The sequence below is a fragment of the Colletes gigas genome, unplaced genomic scaffold (genome assembly GCF_013123115.1).
Source record: "Colletes gigas isolate AHSC1104 unplaced genomic scaffold, ASM1312311v1 Colletes_gigas_Sc00006, whole genome shotgun sequence".
Taxonomy (NCBI): Eukaryota; Metazoa; Arthropoda; class Insecta; order Hymenoptera; family Colletidae; genus Colletes; species Colletes gigas.
In genome coordinates, this window is record NW_025106635.1 from 8,838,148 (window position 1) to 8,857,312 (window position 19,165).

Here is a 19,165-nt window from a genome sequence, read left to right on the forward strand (position 1 = left end):
CAGCCACGTGAACGATACTGATGCCGATAGGAGGATCGCACCGGGTTCTGCGCCAACGTTTCTCCAGTGGCAAATGATAGAAATAACTGGGCTCGAAATTATACGTATTATAGAATCAATTACGGTCGCTTTAAAATCACGCCGATTACAGGCGTGCAGAAATAGTCACGCGTGGGAGGAACTGGGGGGGCTCCAACGAGGAACACTAGTTTACTGTATCCAGTCGATTTTCTTTTTTATTACGTACGGAGCAGCCACGTTTCACCTTTCATGTATGCAAATTAGTCGTTTCAGTATCTTCTATTGAAACGATATTTTATGGATTATATTTACCATGTGTGTGTATATTCTTTAACATTTTGTCCTTTGTACGCTAATGAAGCTTCCCGTTTATTGAATAAGTAAATAAAAATACGCTCATTGTAAATTTCTTTTATTTTTATATACGTCTCCTGTTAGGTGTCGATTTGTCGATTATAAATGATATTTAGATTTCGTGAATCAAATAAGAATACCGACAATAAGTGACACGCGAGCTGTCGAGAATTGCTCTGCAAGCTGCATAAAAATAAAAAGATTCCGGTACGGTACAGTGAACCAGTGTGTCTTGATAGATGAATGGCTCTCGGGCATGCAAATCCTTCCTACCCTACGGTAGAATGAAGCTAGATGGAAAATGCTGAGATTTCGAATGACCTAGTACGGCAGACAATGCAGCTTCGCGAAGTTTCATATCTCTTCGAATGGAGTGATTCCAAGTGGAACAACGCGTGTTCCGTTCACAGACTTCACGAAGGACGGGGCACTACATGGCGTTGAAGATGACAACAGAGCATTTATAAAGCAGTCACGACTTCCTTGTATCGAAGATTAAAACTTCAAACGCGTATGTGTTGAAATATTAATAAGGATTTCCACTGTTTCAATGTCTATCGATCGTCTTCGAAAACGGTGGGTCTTTTTGGACCCTGATAACACTCATTTCTCATTCATTCTGTTTCCCTATTTTCTAGAACAATGTTTTTGGTGTTCATTATGCACTCTGTGACTGTTTATATTTCATTGATATTTTAAGGGTTTAATAAAATCTGTATTGTTTCAATAAGACTGAAAGTTTTGGACAAAATCAATAATTGAAGAACCAAGTAAATTTACTCACACAGTTACTCAAACTTCCAAACTTGATAGAATTAGGGTTAAGGACCTTTACTTTAACAATGAGTTCTTAGAGTTCCCATTTGTGGGTCACAGACTGTCAAAGAAGAATTTCCAGAATAAAGCTATGAGTATCGAAGTCACCACCGATTGGCAATCATCGTTGCAAAGATGACTGAAAGATATTTTGGACAAAATCAATAATTGAAGAACCAAGTAAATTTACTCACACAGTTACTCAAACTTCCAAACTTGATAGAATTAGGGTTAAGGACCTTTACTTTAACAATGAGTTCTTAGAGTTCCCATTTGTGGGTCACAGACTGTCAAAGAAGAATTTCCAGAATAAAGCTATGAGTATCGAAGTCACCACCGATTAGCAATCATTGCAAAGATGATCCAGGAGGAGGCTGATGGTAAGACGAAACGGCGCTTCCATCCCACCATCATCAGTTCAATTGTCGGTCCCGGTAGGATGGTGAGAAAGCAGCTGCCACTCGACAGGAAGTTGTCACTCGAAAACGCCATGGACCAGGCTGACGGGCCCATAAACATTTACACCGCGGCAAATAGATAGCTACTTGTGACTACGGGGCTCTGTTATTTTATTCGTGTACGCCGGTGCCGGCGGAAGAATCGAACAGGGGAACCGTGGGACTTGTTTGAGACTGTGTGTACACGACGACGGAGTCTTATGGGTAACCAGCGCTTGGCGTACTAATGGCAATTTACATGACCGTCCCACGGGGCCCCTCGAGAGTGGCAGAACAAATAAATACGCGGCTAGAAACGATTTGATACACGCTGATCGCGAGTGATCCACGGCTTCGTATCTGCATAACTTCGCGTATTGTGAGCGCGCGTACGAGCATGTACGAACGCACGCGGCCCGTGCAAACGGCTGATCTATGCCTGACGCGGCCCAGTGTATGCATCAAACACGGCCGAGCTGCACGCGAAACGTTTTCATATCGTTCCTTTATTTCGTGGCGTTTACCAGATATTATCGATATACCGTTCAACGGACCGTGGACGATCAGAAACGACTGTAAACTTTGGCGCGTCAGGTGCACGGATGATACTCTGAAAAAATCTCTTTTGCTCTTGATATTGGGATTTCACTGTTATTATTCAATATCTCAACCTATTTACTAAAAATTCCTCAATCGATTGTAAAATTGGTGTAATAAAAAAAAAATAGGATTTGCTCGTATACATACATTAACCCTTTGCACTAGCTATAGTACATAGCATAGACTCAAGTTTCATTTATGATAACACATGAATATAGGATACATATGAATAAAATTTAAATTATAGGTGTTTACACATATTTGGGGGAGGTTATTTTTTTATTTTCAGAAATCACATCACAAAGTTACCATTGCAAAAGATTAATGAATAAAAGCTACTGTCGATGGATCAGTATCTGTTTTATAGATTTAATGATTCCAGAGCAGGAAAGACCGATGTGACAGGGCAAGGTTCGAAAGATTGTGCATCGTCGCGTGATTCAGGTTCGAAAGGCCAGTGTACGACGCAGGATTCGCAGAGAAAGTTTTGTGGAACGTCTTCTACGAAAGAAAGTATTTAAGTAAATAGCATAGGCTGGTAACATCGCGAGAAAACTTCTTTCCTCGTGTATGGATAATCATACGTCGAAGCTTATTTCGATCGGGCAGACAGCGAAATCGTGAGTCGATGGACCCTAGCGTGAGAGACTGACCTTATGATTGCTCGTGGATTGAGCGATGGCCCAAGGGCCTTGATACGAGGATGCCAAGTCCCGATCGCTCTCGCTGTATCTCGTCGATGTTGCGGCCTAACCCGGCCCGAGCGTCTTAATTTTCGCTTCTTTCACGCGATCCCAGTCATCTTCCCGCGGATACTCCCGTCGAGTGCAACCGATCCGATTAGCAAAGACGAATGGACGACGGGAGGATGAAATAACGAAAGCAATCGCGGTGGACGCCGGGAGAATGTCGTTCGAATCAGGTTACTCGACGTAAGGTTGGAGACACGAAGAGGGAAATACGTTGGAATCTCGTTACCAGGGCCGTAATTCCATTCCGTTGACACCGTGGACCCATATTTCGGAAAACAATTGACAAAGTGCTCTGACACTTTGTTTCTTTTGAAATTTCCAGAAATTTGACACATTTTTGTATACTACCTCTCGACTTTTGAATTTTTGAAAATTTCCTCGTTCAAAACTCAGTCTTACAATTTATAATTAAATTATAAGTCCCCATATTAATTTTATTTGATTCTATATGTATTACAAGCAACTGTAAAAATATCATTGTATTTTCTCTAGTACACTAAAGGATTTTTATCCACATAATAAATAAAGAAATACATGGTGTCTTACGTCTAAACCGACCAAATTTTGCCAACGTATTTGGGTGGATATTCTCAGGAATATTATACACACTACGGAAAAAGTAATCATTTGCAAAACTATGTATTAAAAATTAACTTGGACAGAATTCACGATATTTGAAAAGAAGCAGGTTAAAACCAACGTGCAAAACTGGCTCAGCCAACGAGATACAAGATTCTACTGACACGAAGAAGCTAGGAAAATTCGTAGCAGGAACCATATTAAAATACCAGCCCGACAGCACGCACGTTTCTCGCGGCATTATTGGCGCGTTAAACCGGTATAAAAAACGTTGTTGCGAGCAAGCATGCAAACAAATTATCACAATAGTCGCGGCGAAACCGGGGAACAACGCGTTTTTCTCCCCGGCGATATACACGGCGATCTAATTGCAACATGTGCCCGGCCACCGTTAATCTGAAACGAAATTAACCGTGCGTACCCGGCGTAACCAGCGGCGGTCGTTGTTCTTTCCGGCACGACATATGAATTATCTGCGGCTCTAACGAGCCCCCCTTATCCGGCTGAGGTATTAACTTGTCCGCATTAGCATCTGGAATCTCCCATTTGAACGATCCACGTGCCCGGGACCTCGAAACAAGTATCTATCAGCATAATGCATGCGGCGTACGAAGCGTGCTGCGGTGGCTATCGATATATCTCGTAGGAATGCGCCAATTCTGGCGAGTGGTGAAGCGAAGCGAATCGCCTTCGCGATCCCGCGAGTCCAATCGCCGGGATATCGCCCGGTGCTCATAAACCACTTTCCAAGTCGTGCGCTGCCGCTCATTGTTGCACGATAACGGAGACCTCTTTCCAGGTGTCTCGACGCCGTGCGTCGTATGCTAATGCCGCATACCGGTGCTCGTATTAAATTTATGGCGAATCAGAACGTTTTTCATCTGCCCCCCTCCACGCTTGTTTCCGGAAGCAACCCGCGTCTAGATGCCCGGGCGTGAAAGTACAAGTGCGTTTGTCGCCGTGGTTTCGTTGTCGCGTACCCCGAACGAGCAACCGTGTCGCAACCGTCCATTACGCGGCGACGCGGGTTTTTGCGCCGATAAATGCGATGATCGATCGCCCCGATAACGGAAATAACAACCTTGATCGCGAACGGCCCGCTGGAGAAAAATAAACGATACGACACGCACCGGTAATCGGTTAATTCCGATCGATTCGATCGGATTAGGTATCCGCGGTTTCGACGGCGCGTTACGACCATTCGTCTTTCTTTCGCCTACAGGGGAGACCGTAGATCATTGGAGGACTGTCTCAAACGGCGGAAAAAGGTCCTAAAACACCTTTTTTAGTGCAATAAGAATCGCACAATAAGGGAAGAGTTTATGTTGGAGTTTTCCTACTTTTCTTAAAATCTGTTTTTTTTTATATTCTAACATACATTTGTGTCATCACATTGCTAATAAATAATATTTACACATTCTGCACCTTTGAGTATGGCATCTAACAGCTGTCAAACTGGTTCTATGAATGTAGTGTTAAAAATCGAATAAAAAGAAATCAAATGGGGCGATGTGAGGTGTGGCAGAATTTTCCAATTTCTGCCCAATTTTTTGATACTTTCAAGTGGTAAATGTACAGGATGAGAGTGAGAGATGTCTTGCTAAAAAATCACTCCTTTTCTCAAGCATATCTCTATAATATTCAGCTTCTGATTCTATTAATTTCAGCCAATTGAATGTAGAAATGAGCTGCCATAGAAATGACAGAAAAGATCAATTGTTTTAGATTGTTTCTGGGGCTCAGAACATTCCACTTTCCCTCAACCCGGTTACTATGATTACTATGTCACCCTGTAAGGAATTTAATAATACGAGCACAACGATTCAGCTTCTAATTGCAACAAAACGAAGATTTGATCGCGGTCCGTGGGACCAATAATTCGATCATAAAGTAATAATTTCACGGGTTTCAAGAATGGAGCCTACTAACAAAGAATTACAAATTCCAATTTTGAATCTATGTTAGGAAATGAATGAACATTACCTTAAAAATTTCATGAACCGTTTCAAAAGAAAACGTAATATTTTCGAAGAACAGTCGATTCAACGAACACAATGTTTTCGAATAGAATGAAATTTCTTTCGACGTGAAACACTGTCACAGGGAGACCGGAGACGAGACGCAATAATTTTTGCTCCCGTGACCTAATAAAGCACACCTGTTACACATAAATAAATCGTTCGAGTGGCTTCCTACGCGCGTGGAGGTAACTGTGTTGGGTCGTCGGACGTTTACGCATCGATAGGTGACTCCGTAACGTTGATACAGCGGATCGGATACGCAGAAGCGAAGTTACAAGGTGCTCGGTGTCCGTAATGAGACACTGGGAATAAATTCCCAGGAACGCGAGAAGAGTCGAGTCGAAGATTCATCGAGTCGCGCAAAAATCGCGGGACAACTCGCCGGAAACGGTCGTGGCAAAAGTGGAGCGTGAACTAGATCGACCGTGGTTGGATATCCTAATTAGCTGGGAGAGTGGTTCGACGCCGTGACGCCTCTATAAATCAATCGGTCGCTCTTTCCCGTGGCTTATCAATGAATAATGGCCGTCGGCGGCGACCTTTCGTAGACCGCTGCTTAATAAGTTGCTTCGAACTCAATTTATCAGCAGGCCACCTAAACGCTCGATATATCGTCCAGTGAAAATTATGCATGGAAACACGCCCCGTCGTCGTGCGCATTAATCCACCAACGTACTGCCGGAAGGGAGAAGTCGTGGAATTTCAAATGAAAAAAATTAGCTGGCAATGATGTTGCGCGAGCTTTCTCAGCGTTAGTTGAGCGCGACGGTTCCCGACGTGGGTGGTTGCAGCCCCTAGGGTGCACTCGAGTCATTCAAGGGGGCGTTAAAATGACAGCAAACTTTTCGAGGGGGATGTTTGACCACATTGAGGGATCGTTCACATCATAGAATACGATCGTTCAAGCTCTTGAGTTTCGATTTATTAAATACACGAATCAGTCATTTTTGTATCTTAAAGGGGGATTTTAAAATGCCACGTAATAATAAATTGGAAAAACCACAATCTGAAGAAATAGTGTTCTCAAAAATATCCACGGAATTTTTTTCTTATAAAAACAGTATTATTAGAAATTATGCATTGTATTAAAGCAGATTGGTTCTAATATTTTCGTTAGTTCACGTCGTAACATAGATATTGCTTCGTAGAAAACGAATTATTGTAAGGGACTCTGTATTTTCCGTTATCAATCACCCGAAATACCAGACTGCCTCTTTAATCAATTGACCAGGAGTGTAGCTAGCGTCGTCCACTCCCACCTGATTTATCGCCGTGAGGCTAGCCACCGTATGGATTTCAGTTAGGGTCGCTGAAAAGGGCAGACGACATTTCCAACGGGCGCGTCCCTTCCACTGTTACGGAAAAAATAATGGCAGGGTTGATGCTGACTCCAACGCGAGTTATGATGCTTACTCGAAAGTTTTACTATTGAGAGTTAGTGTCGTAAATAATGCCTGTGTGTCCACTTGGGACTTTCACTCTTGAAAGTACTGCTGAAATGGTAGCCCAACCCCGTATTAATAAAACAATATAGTGTATTTCACAGGTGTTCACATAATTTTGTCCACACCTTGTACAGTACCGGTATAACACGATATTACACGATATTAGACATACTATTCGTGGTGCTTAATATTGAGTGTTTCTCCACTGGTATGTTCCGAACTGTTGCAATGTTGTTAAATATATACTATTACCCATGCAACGTGTCTATATGTAAGATACTTCGTTTTTCACATTCCAATTTCCAATTTTCCAATTCAGCTGGACGTATAAATTATACTCTAAAAGAGAAGAACAAACATACTTGATGGAATAACAATTTTAAAAGTAATTTAGTTTCGTAATCGAGAAAGGATACAAATTATGGCAGTGTTTACTTGAAGACATTGAAGCATTGTTAGTAACGTAAAAAATATTTTCAAACAATTATTACGAATGAAATTTATTGGTTATAATGTTCTACTGAGGAGACCAATAAAACGTATTGAAAATGCTCAAACTTTAGACGCGTGCAATTCTGAAACTACTCATGTTTTCTGCATAACTGAGCTACCATTAGAAGCGGCAAACCTTCCCCTTTAAAATGGTTTTTGGTTTATGTCGATTCGACTTTTCGTTTTGGAGATATCATAATTTATATGAAAGCGTAATTCTTAAAATTCCTTTTAGCGTCTTACAAAATCCTACTAACGCGTATTAAAAATAGTAAAACTTTAGATGCGTGTAGTTCTGAAACTACTAGTGTTTTATTAATTATTGAGGCATTGCTAGAAGCGGTAAAGCTTCCCCTTTAAAATGGCTTTTGAATTTTGTCGATCGGACTTTCCGTTTTCGAGATATTGTAATTTATGTAAAAGGGTATTTTTCTTAATTTGACTATCTCTGTCTCCGTCTGACGCGTCGCGCTGGACCTCTTTGTTGCACGTGAGTCGTGACCGAGTGACCTAGTTCCGGCGTAGTATTTCCAAGAATTTACTACGCACTGTTTACTAGTGTCACGCGTGCGAGATGAATGAACTCGCGCGAGCGCACTACGAAACGTAAACAAACCCTATCTTCGAAACTAGCCACCGCATCGACTTGAAATTAAAATCGCTATATCTCCGGAACTAATAAAGCTATCGACTCGTACAAACGCTCATTTTAAAGGGCTTTTCATCCCCTATCATGTGACTATACCAACTACTATAATTTATGCTATCTTCTATGTTTATTTTGACATTTACTTTACCTCTACATACCAAAGGAAGTTTCAGCAATTCTAATTGATTATTATAGACGTTAGCTGCTTCATATTGATCATTGAGGGTACATTGTAATATACTAAGTATGAATATACATATAATAAGCCATACATAGTTCCACCATTTTTATTCTACAATGTAATTGTTAATATGTATATGTATTACTTGTACAGTCTTAAACAAAAATTTATGTAAATAGATTATGATACTCGACAGATAAGACTGTGCGAAATTTAATTATTCAAAATAAAAATTCAAATGAAGATATTCGTCCAACTGTGTCTGAAATCACTTATGCTGCTTTTAATTTCAACTAACGATATCGTACGCATTTCTTATTCTGCCGCTGGTAAAAAAAAATATTTTCTGTATTATGAAAACACACCCTTTATTTGAAATAAATTCTCCAAAAATGCTTACTTTTCAGTAAAAATACGACTACCTTTTTCCTCCAGACGACAACAGGCATTATGATCGTATCGTTCTCGTATGGTTCTCGCAGGACAGGTTCATGCAACTTCGTCCTGGCCGAGTAACGCAGATATTTATCAGACGGTTATCGGATCACGTGTTACGACTCGAACCGATCGAACGCAGCGTACGCTGACAATGTTAACGTTTCTATGATTAAACGGCCTTTGCGGAGGTTGGCAGAAACTTATGAAGTTACGAAATAGGAAAGAAGTTTGCCTTGCTGCCGGACAGACGTCGTTCTCGGTTGGGAGCACGTTGATAGAGTTGTCTGAGCTCGCGGAAAAAAATCCATCGAGCCTACCTAAGTGAAACGATCGAGCAAGGCAAATCGAAACAATGAACTAAAATTTTTACGAGTACAAGTATTATCAAGGATCAGTATGGTATCAATGTTGTTATATCGATGTACCGATACGATCGATATGTCGACATATCGACGTAATGATATAATGATACTGTTCTAACGAATTCATCCAAAGTTGGGTAAAATTTTATCTAATAAAATCAACATATTTATTCGCGACGTTCGTTCATTCACCACTATTTTCCTCATTTATTGAAATGTTATTTGAAATTCGAAACTGTTATCTAAATAAGAATATTATATATAAAATGGACCAAAACTCATTAACCTGACTTAATCAACAATCAAATTTCTATCATTCCAATTTTTGTACAGGGTTGAAGAAAGTATTTGGGAATCTACATTAAGACTCTCCTTTGATTATACCATTTTAACAAAACGTAAATATTAAAATGTTTTACCTGCAAAATGTTATTTTGTTTACGCATTATATTTATACAGATTATACTTTCGGTAAAGAATTTTTTTCTCGAAAATGCGTAGGATTTCGGGAGTATATGTATTCACCAAAAATGATTTTTATTGACCCACGCAAATGAAAATAATTTTTTTAAAACAATTTGAAATTTTCTTTTTTCGTCGAAAAATTTAAGCACCTACTCCCTGTCAATTTTTCTTAATAAGTTTTTGATTTTTAATAATTTTGTTTTACGCCCTACAGAAAAGTTGTTTAATACTTTTTTGTAGATAGCTATGAGCTCTACTTCAGAAAAAAGTTTCATTAAAATATAATCACTATTGTACGAGTTATGGCTGTTTGAAAATTGGACCATTTTTATGGGGTTCGTCTCATTTTTCGGGGTCAAGGATCAACTTTTCGAATATTTTTGGAATTCCTACATATTCTCCACCAAAATACGCGTTGTTTGCCGTTTGAAACATTAAAATCGTCCAATCTGTTCAGAAGTTATGACATTTTAAAGATACACAAGAAGTTTTGGAGTAACATTTCTGGCCTGAAATTATATTTTCAGTAAGAAATTTTTTTCTCGAAAATGGTAACGATTTCGAGGGTACGTCTATTGACCAAAAATGATTGTTATCGACCCCCGCAATCAAAAATAATTTTTTCAGAATGAAAGTCCGTAAGGTGTAAGGTCTACTCGTATACCTCGTCTGCGGTATCGAGTTGCCGGGAACGCACCGCTGGGAGATACCTTCTCGAGATAAATCGTGCCACGCGGAACGACAAGTGGCGCGCGTTTCTATAAAGCACAATTTTCTATAACGAGCAACCAGCCACGGGGTCCCCGAGACACGCAGATTGCGGATCTCGTTTTATTATCGCGTGGAAGCCGTAGTTAGTATTGGCGCGTAATGCGTGTCCTTAATGCATATCTCTCAGGAAGCTGCGCGTAGTCGATAACTATCGAGGCAGAGGAGGCATGCGACCACGGTTCACGGATCCTCGCGCCGCGCTCGTGACGGAGGAAACGCTGGAAGAAGGGAAATAGAGAGATCGGATAAGCTGGCTGTCCACGAGGTAGACGACAGACCAATTATGTTGCTGGCGCGAAACTCGCTTTGCTTTGCGCGTTATGTCTGTATAGAAGCGTAATGCTTGATCGAGCGTTCCCGAGCGCGAGCAACAGCCGGTGAAATCGTCAATGTATCGGGGCATTAGCATAATACGCGCTTCTATTTCGATGGAAACGCGGAAAGAATGTGGAGCACGTCGCGGTCTTGCACGGAATACAACTTGTTTCAGGAATACGTGCGAGCACTTGAGAAACTGAATCTACACTTGGAAATAAAAAATACTCCTTAGTTCTCCTTATATATCACTGACGGTAGGATTTGTTGATAATTTAAATTCACTTGAAATGAGTCTATGGGAAACAAGTGATCAATGAAGATTATGAAATGGATTTGGGGTGGTTTCCCGTCGTGATTCTTCAATGTCGACTTCGTTAATTTATAATAGAGCGTAGCAATGTAATAGCCGCAGGTTTGAAATTTTGTAAGGCGTCCCGGAGGCGTTCACTTCGAATTTCCCACACGGATGATCACGGCCCTCCAGATAAGCGTTTGATCGTCGGGAAGATTTGTCGGGCTGCGCGGCTGGCGGTCGTCCAAACGAATCCCCTTTATTTTTTCCACGGACCGGAAACACAACGAAAAGAAACGAAAAATCACTGGGAGAGGGGGAGGGAAGGGAGGGATAAAGGGACGGCACCGTGGGGTCGTAATTTCGTAAAACTGCCTCGTAAAAATAAGGTCGCACGACGCACGGATAATATTAAGCGAGCTCCTACGCCGGTGAGCGTGGGGATATGCGCGTGCATTAGCATAAGCCTGGTATGCGAGATAGCCGCGCGTAGGCGTGTATAGATACGAGCTGACTCGAGTGTAAAAAAACTGGAAAGAGAGTAAAAAGAATGCCGACAAAGGGGGGGAGAGGGGCGAGAGAAAGGAGGAATGTCGCGGAGGAAAGGATGAAAAGAATCGAGCACGAAGAGCGAAAGCGCGAGGGTGGCTATTTAGCGACTTGTCGCGACGCTGTAACGAATTAGGTACGCGAACATTGTCGAACTATTTTTAATTCAATTCTTTACACCATTCGAGAATATCGTAAAGGGAACAACATTCGTACGAAAGGTTCGTTAAAGAAGCAGAAGTTTAACGTCTAGCTGAGATTTATGTTTTAGAATATCTTTCTACGTTTAGATTTATGTGGAAATCTGCCTGTTTGGTAAATCCTGATTTAGAGTCATTCTAATTTATAGCGAAGATGGAGGAACTTTGAGCGAAGAATGTCCGTTAACAAGTCACTGTGTTTGCATTATACATATAGATATTTTTCAGTGTAAATATGTACCCCCAGATTACGCTAAAAACTAATTTGAACGTTAACGATCGTTATTTTAAGCCCCTTATAAATTAGAATAAAGACGCTTGTACTGAAATTCGTAAATCAACACGCGGCTATTGTTGCTCAAGTCTGTTTTTCAAGGATAATATTCCACTGAAAAAAATGTACGATAATTTTTAAGTCTCAAGAAATATCAAAAGAATTGATTGCTTGTTACAATATTTGCGATTCCAAACAAATATTTTCGTCTGACATTTTTCCTGTCACGAGTTGCTTAAACCCTCGCCGTACAATGTCAAGTTTAACAATTATGAGGCAATTATTTGTCATCAAGTCTTATATGTTCAACACATTTTTACATTCACGAGGTATTCGTAAAACAAATAAATAATCTAAACAAAATTAAATAGTATACGTTTGAAAAATTACATTAAATCGTACGTCAAGGGGTTATAAAGTGCTCGAGTTAGGCCACCTTTTGTATCATTTTCTACAAATGATTCTAAACTGTACCGTGAACTTGGGAAGGTTAAGAACCACTGCCACGGAGAGGAAGAAGAAATACTGTCTCGTGGCGTCGTTTAACTGTGGAACCGGAGCAGCAGGAAACTATTTCCGGCGTTGTAAGCAGCGACGCTCGGTAATAAACGACGTTTCCCGGTGATCCTAAGGCGCGTGGAAGCGCGGGACGTCTTCGTCGCGAGCGCGAACCCCGGGTATACGCGGCGCGGGTAAACTGGTACCGATAAAGCGAGAACTGTAGCCGCGTAAAGATAAGGTGCGCGAGATAAGGTAACTCCGCGATTTAAACACTCCCGCTGCCGTTGGCACGGATCTCCTCGTAGACGGGAACTTAACGCCACGCCTCATTTACATTTTCATCGGTGGCTCTTTAACGATTCGCGATAAAGCCACGTTGCTCAATGACTCCCCATCTTTCTCGCTTGCATTTTTCGATAATGTCTTCGCGAGGCGTCGGGTTCTACCGTATACCCCCGAGGGACCGAGTTTAGATCCAATAGAATATATGACATTCGAATAGGAAACGGTAAACAGGTTGCCCTATCTTCCAGCTCTATTGAAAATTGCATCTAATAAGCGATTTTACACTTGAACTTCTCTATGATAATATGCAATTTTTTTATGCTTATACATATTTGGTGAATGCATTCGGTAGCACAATCTAGCTCGATAGAAACCATCTTTCAGTGTCATTCTCAAGGTACCATTTCACGACGTTCGATCTGAAATATTGACGCCTTCTTTCGAACGAGCACAACTAAAAATTGTATTCTGTTTATTTCATCTCTTGTTTATTGCGAGTAGGTGACATTTATGACTTTGCAAGTGGACGTCATTATAGGCTGCGTCTCGCTTCGTGCCATAAATTTCACTAGGAATTTAAATGGTCATGCTCTGTTAACGGAGTTAAAATACAAACGTTAACTTTCGACCAATAAAATATATTTGATCTATATTCCACTCGTTTAAAAAACCTTGATTATAATATTGTAACATCACGAACTTTGTATACAGAAAATACATAGCTTCTCAATAACATTAATTAAATTTCTAGTGAAAAGAGAAAGGTTCGTTCGACGTACACAGAAAACTCTGTTTTTGAAAACACAACGGTTTGATAAATTCTGTTTTCCTTATTTTCTAAACTACAGATTAGCCACCCTTGGGGATCGAGAGGCCCTAGTTGCACACGTCTATATGATCCTGCGATCTTAAAAAACCTTGATTGTAATATTGTAACATTACGGAACTCAACATACAGAAAATACATAGCTCCTTAATAACGTTAATTAAGTTTTTTGTGAAAAGAGAAAGGTTCGTTCGACGTAAACAGAGACCTCTGTTTTTGAAAGCACAACGATTTGATAAATTCTGTTTTCCTTAATTTCTAAACGATTCGTTCGAATTGTACCCTCCAGATTAGCCACCCTTGGGGATCTAGAGGCCCTAGTTGCACGCGCCTATGTAATCCTGCGATCCTGCGAGCTGTTCGCCGGGCGTCGCGGGCGTAAAAAATCGTAACGATAGCCTCGTACGTTCTGCGTCGTTTATCCGTTGGGATTATAGAGTATCCGCGGTATCTGTGGACCGCTTTCCTTATATGCTCGCTTTTCCTCCTCGTTCGCCGTCTCCTTCTCGCGTCCTTTTTTCTTTCCTCGTTCCCCGCGCTCTCCTTCCTCATTTCCCTCGGTTTTTAGCTCTTTTTTCACCCCGGCTGGCTCCGTGCCTCAGACGCTTGTACACACCTACACGTGGCTATCCCGCGTATCGGGCTTATGCTAATGTATATGCATTCCAACATGCCCGGACTCGGGCATATAATTAATGATACCTTGTTCTCGCGGGGACTTCTTTTTATAGGCGGCTTTAGAAAATTATTCCTACATTGTTCGCGACCTCGTTCGTTACCGCGTTCCCGTGTCGAATATTACCAACGATCGGACCCCTAATAAGAATGTCATTCCGCTCGTTGGGCAACGTAAGCCTGAAATTGATCGCGTGTCGCGCTCCAACTTGCTCGAGCATGTAATAAGGTTCTGGATTCGACGGCTCCGTCGATTGTCCGGATGATCTTCCCTATAAATTTCTTCCCCAAGAAGCATAACTCTACGTAGCAAAATTCTACATAGAGTGGTAGATCGGTGCTCAGTGGTACCAAGGCTAAAAGCTTATATAACCGCCTGGTGTGAATGGACGCGATCCACCCCTTGGCCCCGTCACTGCCGGGGAGGTTATTGGACTCTGTATAACTGGCGTTTTCTTTGTTATCGAGAGAGGAACGGGTTTGGAGAGACCCACTTGACCCTAGCCTCGCGGCGACTGCGTGGAAGTTTGCTCTTGGGTGCTTTTTACCGTCGAAAGCTAGCACAACTCCCCCGGGGGCATGACAGTGGACACCAGGCATTATGAAAGTCCGCACAAAAGAAGCTAATACCCGGAGAGCGATTCTCCGGAACGCGACTACGGGCGACACGCTGCGTTCGAGCGCGTTTATCAGCGACGATGGCAAAATCCCGCTGATAGTGCAGAAATCTTAGCCAACCGACGCGAAGGATAAACGCGTGGAATTCGATGACCTCGCGAGTTCCAGCGTCATTGTAACGATAGGCTCGAGTTTCATTGCGCACGGGTAACCCAAAGCCGTATTTTATAGGTATTTTGATAACTGTCCGCGTCGAGCTATAAAACTGCGCACGTTTTAAAGCCGTTTCGGGACGACCGGTGTTTTTATGCGACGACAACGCGTTTACCACGGGATTATCGCGAACGACATCGTAGGTGGGAAACCAATCGCGTGGTCGAGTCGAAAGCATGTACAGGTGATTTTCGAGAACGCCACAGTTTATATCAATTCTTCTGGTTGAACGTAGAAATTTGTAATCTTAAACAATAATTTGTATTTATTATGTATCTATATTGCAATGGGGGAAAAATGATTTAAAAGTATAATAGAGTGAAGGGTGTGTTAAAATAATACATTTTTTATTATAAAATTGCAGCTCAGGTAAAAGGTTGTCGAATATCAGACGTAAAAGTCAACAAATATAATTTCTAAGACGTTAATAAATATGTAGTTAATTGCTTGTAACACCTGATAAAGTGTTAATATTCCATATCCACCAAGAAAGTATAAAAATTGTATTCTATACATTAATTAGTAAATTTAAAGTGAAAACAGATATGTTACAAAGGAAGTATTCACAAAATGACTGCATCATGACTAATTCTAAGTGGCTGTAAAACACATTTTTGCATACAGTAATTCCATCTATGTTAAATGCAATAAATTTGAATTTCTCGGTAGATCTTTTGTAACGAAATATTGAAACCGACGAGGACCGCGAGGAGTTAAGAATCGATCGTGCTGTTACGCCAATGCGCTTTGGAACTTACGGGCATTAGCATACGCTTGGTATGCGAGGTAGTAATGCGTAGGTGTATATAGACACGGGTTACTCGAAACACAAAAATGGCAAAGGTGGCGAGGAATGGAAAAAGGGAAACGAAAACCGGAGGAAACGGTGACGAATGCTCGCGTAAAAACGCTTCGACACCGAGCGATCCACGTATCCAACCGCTCGCGTGTTCCTATTATGTGGCAGGCTCCGGGAGCTGGTTTTATTCGCGTCTCGCGGCAAGAGGCACAACGACGACAGCTAACAATACTTAGTAGCACGTAGAAGCACGTAAGTGCATGGAAACGCGTAGTAACGCCGCTGGAACTCGAATAGCTTCTATAAGGAACGCGGTAAAGCAACGCCGATAAAGCGGGAACCGTGGTTGCGTAAAGATAAAGCAGCCGATATGCTTCTCGATTTAAACGTACCGACGTACCCGACGCGAGCATTCGTCCGCGCGAGAACTTAACGCCATGTCCAATTTGCATTATCATCGGCTTCCCCTAACGATCCGAGATACAACCGCCTTGGCATAACAATTCCGTTTATTGCGGGGCCCCGTTTATGTCTGTATGTCGCACATCAGATCCTTGGGCGACTACAAGGGTTCGCGAGCCGCTGGGTGATTCATTCGAACGATATACTTTCTTACGAGTAGCAACACCCAAATGCACGTTTTATAATCGACTACTGCACAGCGATAATAATATATGCTCGAAATGATGAAACTATTGCTGTATGATAATATAGTTCACCAGTTGAGAAAGCTTTAAAGGGTTTATTCCTTTTATTGTTAAATTTTAAACTATAAAAACTTTGTTATAGTATTGGGGATTATATTTTATTATATTGCTGGGGAGTTATATTTGTTTAGCATTGGAAATAAAAACCATGAAGCAGACACCTGGAATCGAACCCAGGTCATTGAGATTCGTAGTTGAATACTTTACCACTGCAGCCACGACCTCCCCCACTGTGAGTTGCATTTAGAAACGCAATAATGCAATTTATAGAATGCTTTGGAGTTTTTTCTTCCCCTAATATTTAAAAATGGCTACCTCCTATAGTAACCTCAGGGTTTTCAGCTTTAAATTGAAGTTGCAATGTAGGACTTACCGAGGCAGGTGATCGCATGGTCGGCTGGCGGTCGTAGGACGTTTCGAGCCCAGGCTGCCCTCAAGACCTCGAGGGCACAGGGTGGTCCACCGACCATCAGCACGCCAGGTGACACGTGACCCTTGTACCTGAGTTGTCGAGTCGCGTCCACCAAGGCTGCGTTCCACCAGCACTTAGAGTTCGCCTCCAAGAAGCTCTGAAACAAACAAATTCACCAACCAATTATTTCAACGAATATCTTCTAAGTTTGTTACAAATATTAGGGTTGCACGTGACCTGGGTCTCGTCAATATGGGACTTCAGAATTACTGCAAATGTACCAGAGGCAATTTATTAATTCATGAAGGGTTATTAGCGATGTTTGCTAAGATTAGACCCGAATATTTCCACCCAAAATTTGTCGAATTTTCAATCAGACAGTTTTCATCGAACCTATCGAGCATTCTACTACAGAGACTAGAACAAGAACCTAATAACCAGTATAAATTGGACAAATACTTCAACAGCAACTTTACTTATCTCGTTTGTTGCTCGTACGAGGTGGTTCGAGTTATTTGTCGGCGCGCAATGCGCTATATCCATAAAGCCTGAATGATTAAATCAACCACGGACAAAGCAGCATGCCCTATCTTTCTTTCTCGCGTTGTGGTAACATATGGACGTCGAGCATAACTGCCATGAATTGTCGGCTACAACGTAACACCGATACGTCTTCCATTATCGGGATGACGGTCGTAGACGAGATAGAATCTTGGGATTCATCCTCTAAAATACGGCTAAGCCGCTAAGTGTTTACTGCCGCGGGGGCTGCTAGGCGTCTCGCCCTTCTCGTAACTTTCAGCGAAACTGTGCCACCCTCACAGTCTTCCTCAATCCCCGTCTAGTTACGACCCGTTTATATACAACGTGTTCCATAACAGGTGATACAAGAATAACGAACGAGGTTTATAGAAACATTTATTTCCTCAGTCTTAGCACGAAAGATTAAGGAAGCAATGGTGTCGAGCCACAAAAAATAAAGAAATATACAAGACAGGTTGAAAATGAAATTGTCTACTTCAAGAGGAGAGACTCCAATTTTTTAAGGAATTAACTTTTGATACTTTCTTTTAACCGTTTCGTTGGCTACCAGAAGATCAGCAAAGGCAGATTAGATGTTTGCTTCGGCTCCTGAGAAATTCAGCGCCTGACTACGTGCAGTCACGAATTAATTCGCAAGGCGAGAGGTTAATGGGAGATTAACAAGTCAATCTCATGTAAATTTCTTGAGCAGTCAATTGCATTGGGTTGGCCCATAAGTTCGTACGATTTTCATTTTATATTGAATGTAACAGGACATTTACGTATAGCTTCAAGGCTGACTCCCACTATGGGTGACATCAGTGTATATTCATTGTGGTATTTACAAAAGAATATTTATCGACACTAGATCTTCCAGGAGCACAAGAATGTCTATAATTTGAAAACAAGGTCAATTTTTCATTGCTCTTTTTTCGATTTACCATTGACAGAAGAACCACGTGTATGGAGCACCCTGTATATCGACAAGCCGCAATGGGGACCGAATAAGCCAGACAGTGCTCGTAAACGAATGGCCCCGTAGGATTTTCACCGACTATTTCCCCGAACCAACCCCCTTTTCTTTCGTCCACGATGGCGTCGTTCTCTTTACTGCCGCCTCGTTCCCTCCGCTTCACCGTAAACCGTGAAATTAGAGAGAAGTGTCCAAATCGATCGACCGATACGATCCACCGTGATTTATCGCGGCCTTTGTGCAGACGGAACAGTGCATTATGCTTTTGTCCCTTTCATGATGTCCGTCTCTACTCGAGATAAGAGAAGGAGTCACGTGCGACCCGTAAATAATACAATTTCGTACGCCAGTCGGAGGGTTTACTGGAATCGGGAATTAATCGTTCCCGGTGTACACAAAGGTGTGTAAAATGTTTATGTAATCCGATAGAAAGTTGATCTCTCCTTACGCAATGTATTATAAGAAAGAGACAAGGACTCGATTCGGAAATTTTACTGATAATTGTGCTTGGTCTTTTTACTTACCGATCCATTAGAGAGAAAAGAATCGTGATCAATTTCTGTCAAGGAAACATGACTTTTAACGCTTGGTCGTGAGCTCACGTAAAATTATATGTAA

General features: G+C 41.6%; 1 protein-coding gene across 2 annotated transcripts in view; it reads right to left on the bottom strand.

Annotated features, from left to right (window-relative positions):
• The window catches only part of LOC122395863 (storkhead-box protein 2), a 154,514-nt gene that overhangs the window by 41,337 nt on the left and 94,012 nt on the right, over positions 1-19,165 (bottom strand). For both annotated transcript variants that reach the window (XM_043393772.1, XM_043393771.1), the window contains exon 3: positions 17,014-17,209. In XM_043393772.1, the coding sequence (XP_043249707.1) occupies positions 17,014-17,209 (196 nt within the window). The remainder of the gene's footprint in view (positions 1-17,013; positions 17,210-19,165) is intronic.